The following is a 1265-nucleotide window of genomic DNA, read 5'->3' on the forward strand; positions in this document are numbered from 1 at the left end:
GAAATGATGAAAAGCAAATCTTAATTGATTTACACAGACTAACATACAGAAAAAGCCATAAAACTGACTAAATGGTGAGAGACTGACTTGATGTGTTTGACGCAGTTGGAACCGACTCTCTCAGCAACAAACTCTACAGTCCGTCTGAGAGATGGGGGCTGGTTGTGAAAGAAGGCATGTTCCAGGTCAACCTATGGAAAAACATGAACACCCACACATGGACGACATGCCCTTAATTCTTCTACAGATGGAAAGCATTTTGCTGGCAGCACACCTGAAGTTTCTGCTGTGAACGGGTGGTGGAAGGTCCCCTCAGTTCTGCAGACGTGGGGGTGATCTTGCGAATTAAGCCTCCGCTCTTGGATGTACTACCAGCCACGAAAGCAGCAAGAAGTTTACGAAACTCGCCTGCCAAAAGAATGACATAAAGATACATCAATCACCCTCAACTGGAATCTATTCCAACCGAAGCTTGGTAAAATACATAATTTTAAGCCACATTTTTTCCCAAACAGTTCACTCTCACCTAAATATGGACAGCAAGTGTAGAGAAGCTGTTGGTCCACTAATGGGAGGGTGTCCTGAAAAGTAAAATACAGTATTATACACATTGCGAAATCAGAAAAAAGGAAAGATAAATAAAACACTTCTTTCCCTCCTTAAAGGAAAAAGTTAAATGTAAAAAAAATCAGTGACCCACTCACCAGCCCCTGAGAGCTTGTAATATTCTCCAGTTCCTTAATTTCTTCCTTTACATCTGTGCTAAAGAAGAGATCTTCAGGGAAGATAGGGATCTAAAAGAGAGACAGTTACAGAAAGATTTGACAGGTTCATAACCCATCTCTTTGTCTAGGCTGCACAATGGCCCATTGTGATATGATAAACAGTGTATGCAAAAACAAACTATCAAATGATGCCTTGAATTATGAAATCCTTAAGACATTTTTATCCCATATTTAGCAGCTCTTTACCAAACTCAGACCTCTTTCAGTTAGCAAAAGAGAAATAGAACCCAGTTACTTTTCCATTTACACCTGCTTTTACGCTAAAAGTGGATTCAGATCACTATTTAAGTGCATTTTGGGTACATTTTTGGACTTTATAATAAATTATGGCATGGAGTGATGTGTCATAAGTAGGGATCGAACTATTATCGGCACCGCTATAAAGCATTTTTATGGTTATCGGTATCGGTCATTTTCAAAAGCGATTTGCCATTGAAATAATTTAAAAGCATTTAAAGAACGTTTTTGTCAGAGCCCTTG

The 1265-nt window shown here is 39.1% G+C and overlaps 1 protein-coding gene across 1 annotated transcript in view; it reads right to left on the bottom strand.

Annotated features, from left to right (window-relative positions):
• LOC107577775 (codanin-1-like) overlaps positions 1 to 1265 on the bottom strand; it is a 7187-nt gene that overhangs the window by 2753 nt on the left and 3169 nt on the right. Inside the window, 4 exon segments of the mRNA XM_016263811.1 lie at positions 48 to 191; positions 275 to 408; positions 527 to 581; positions 705 to 797. Coding sequence (XP_016119297.1) covers positions 48 to 191; positions 275 to 408; positions 527 to 581; positions 705 to 797 — 426 coding nt within the window.

Source organism: Sinocyclocheilus grahami, unplaced genomic scaffold (genome assembly GCF_001515645.1).
Source record: "Sinocyclocheilus grahami isolate Dianchi unplaced genomic scaffold, SAMN03320097.WGS_v1.1 scaffold7206.1, whole genome shotgun sequence".
Classification (NCBI taxonomy): Eukaryota; Metazoa; Chordata; class Actinopteri; order Cypriniformes; family Cyprinidae; genus Sinocyclocheilus; species Sinocyclocheilus grahami.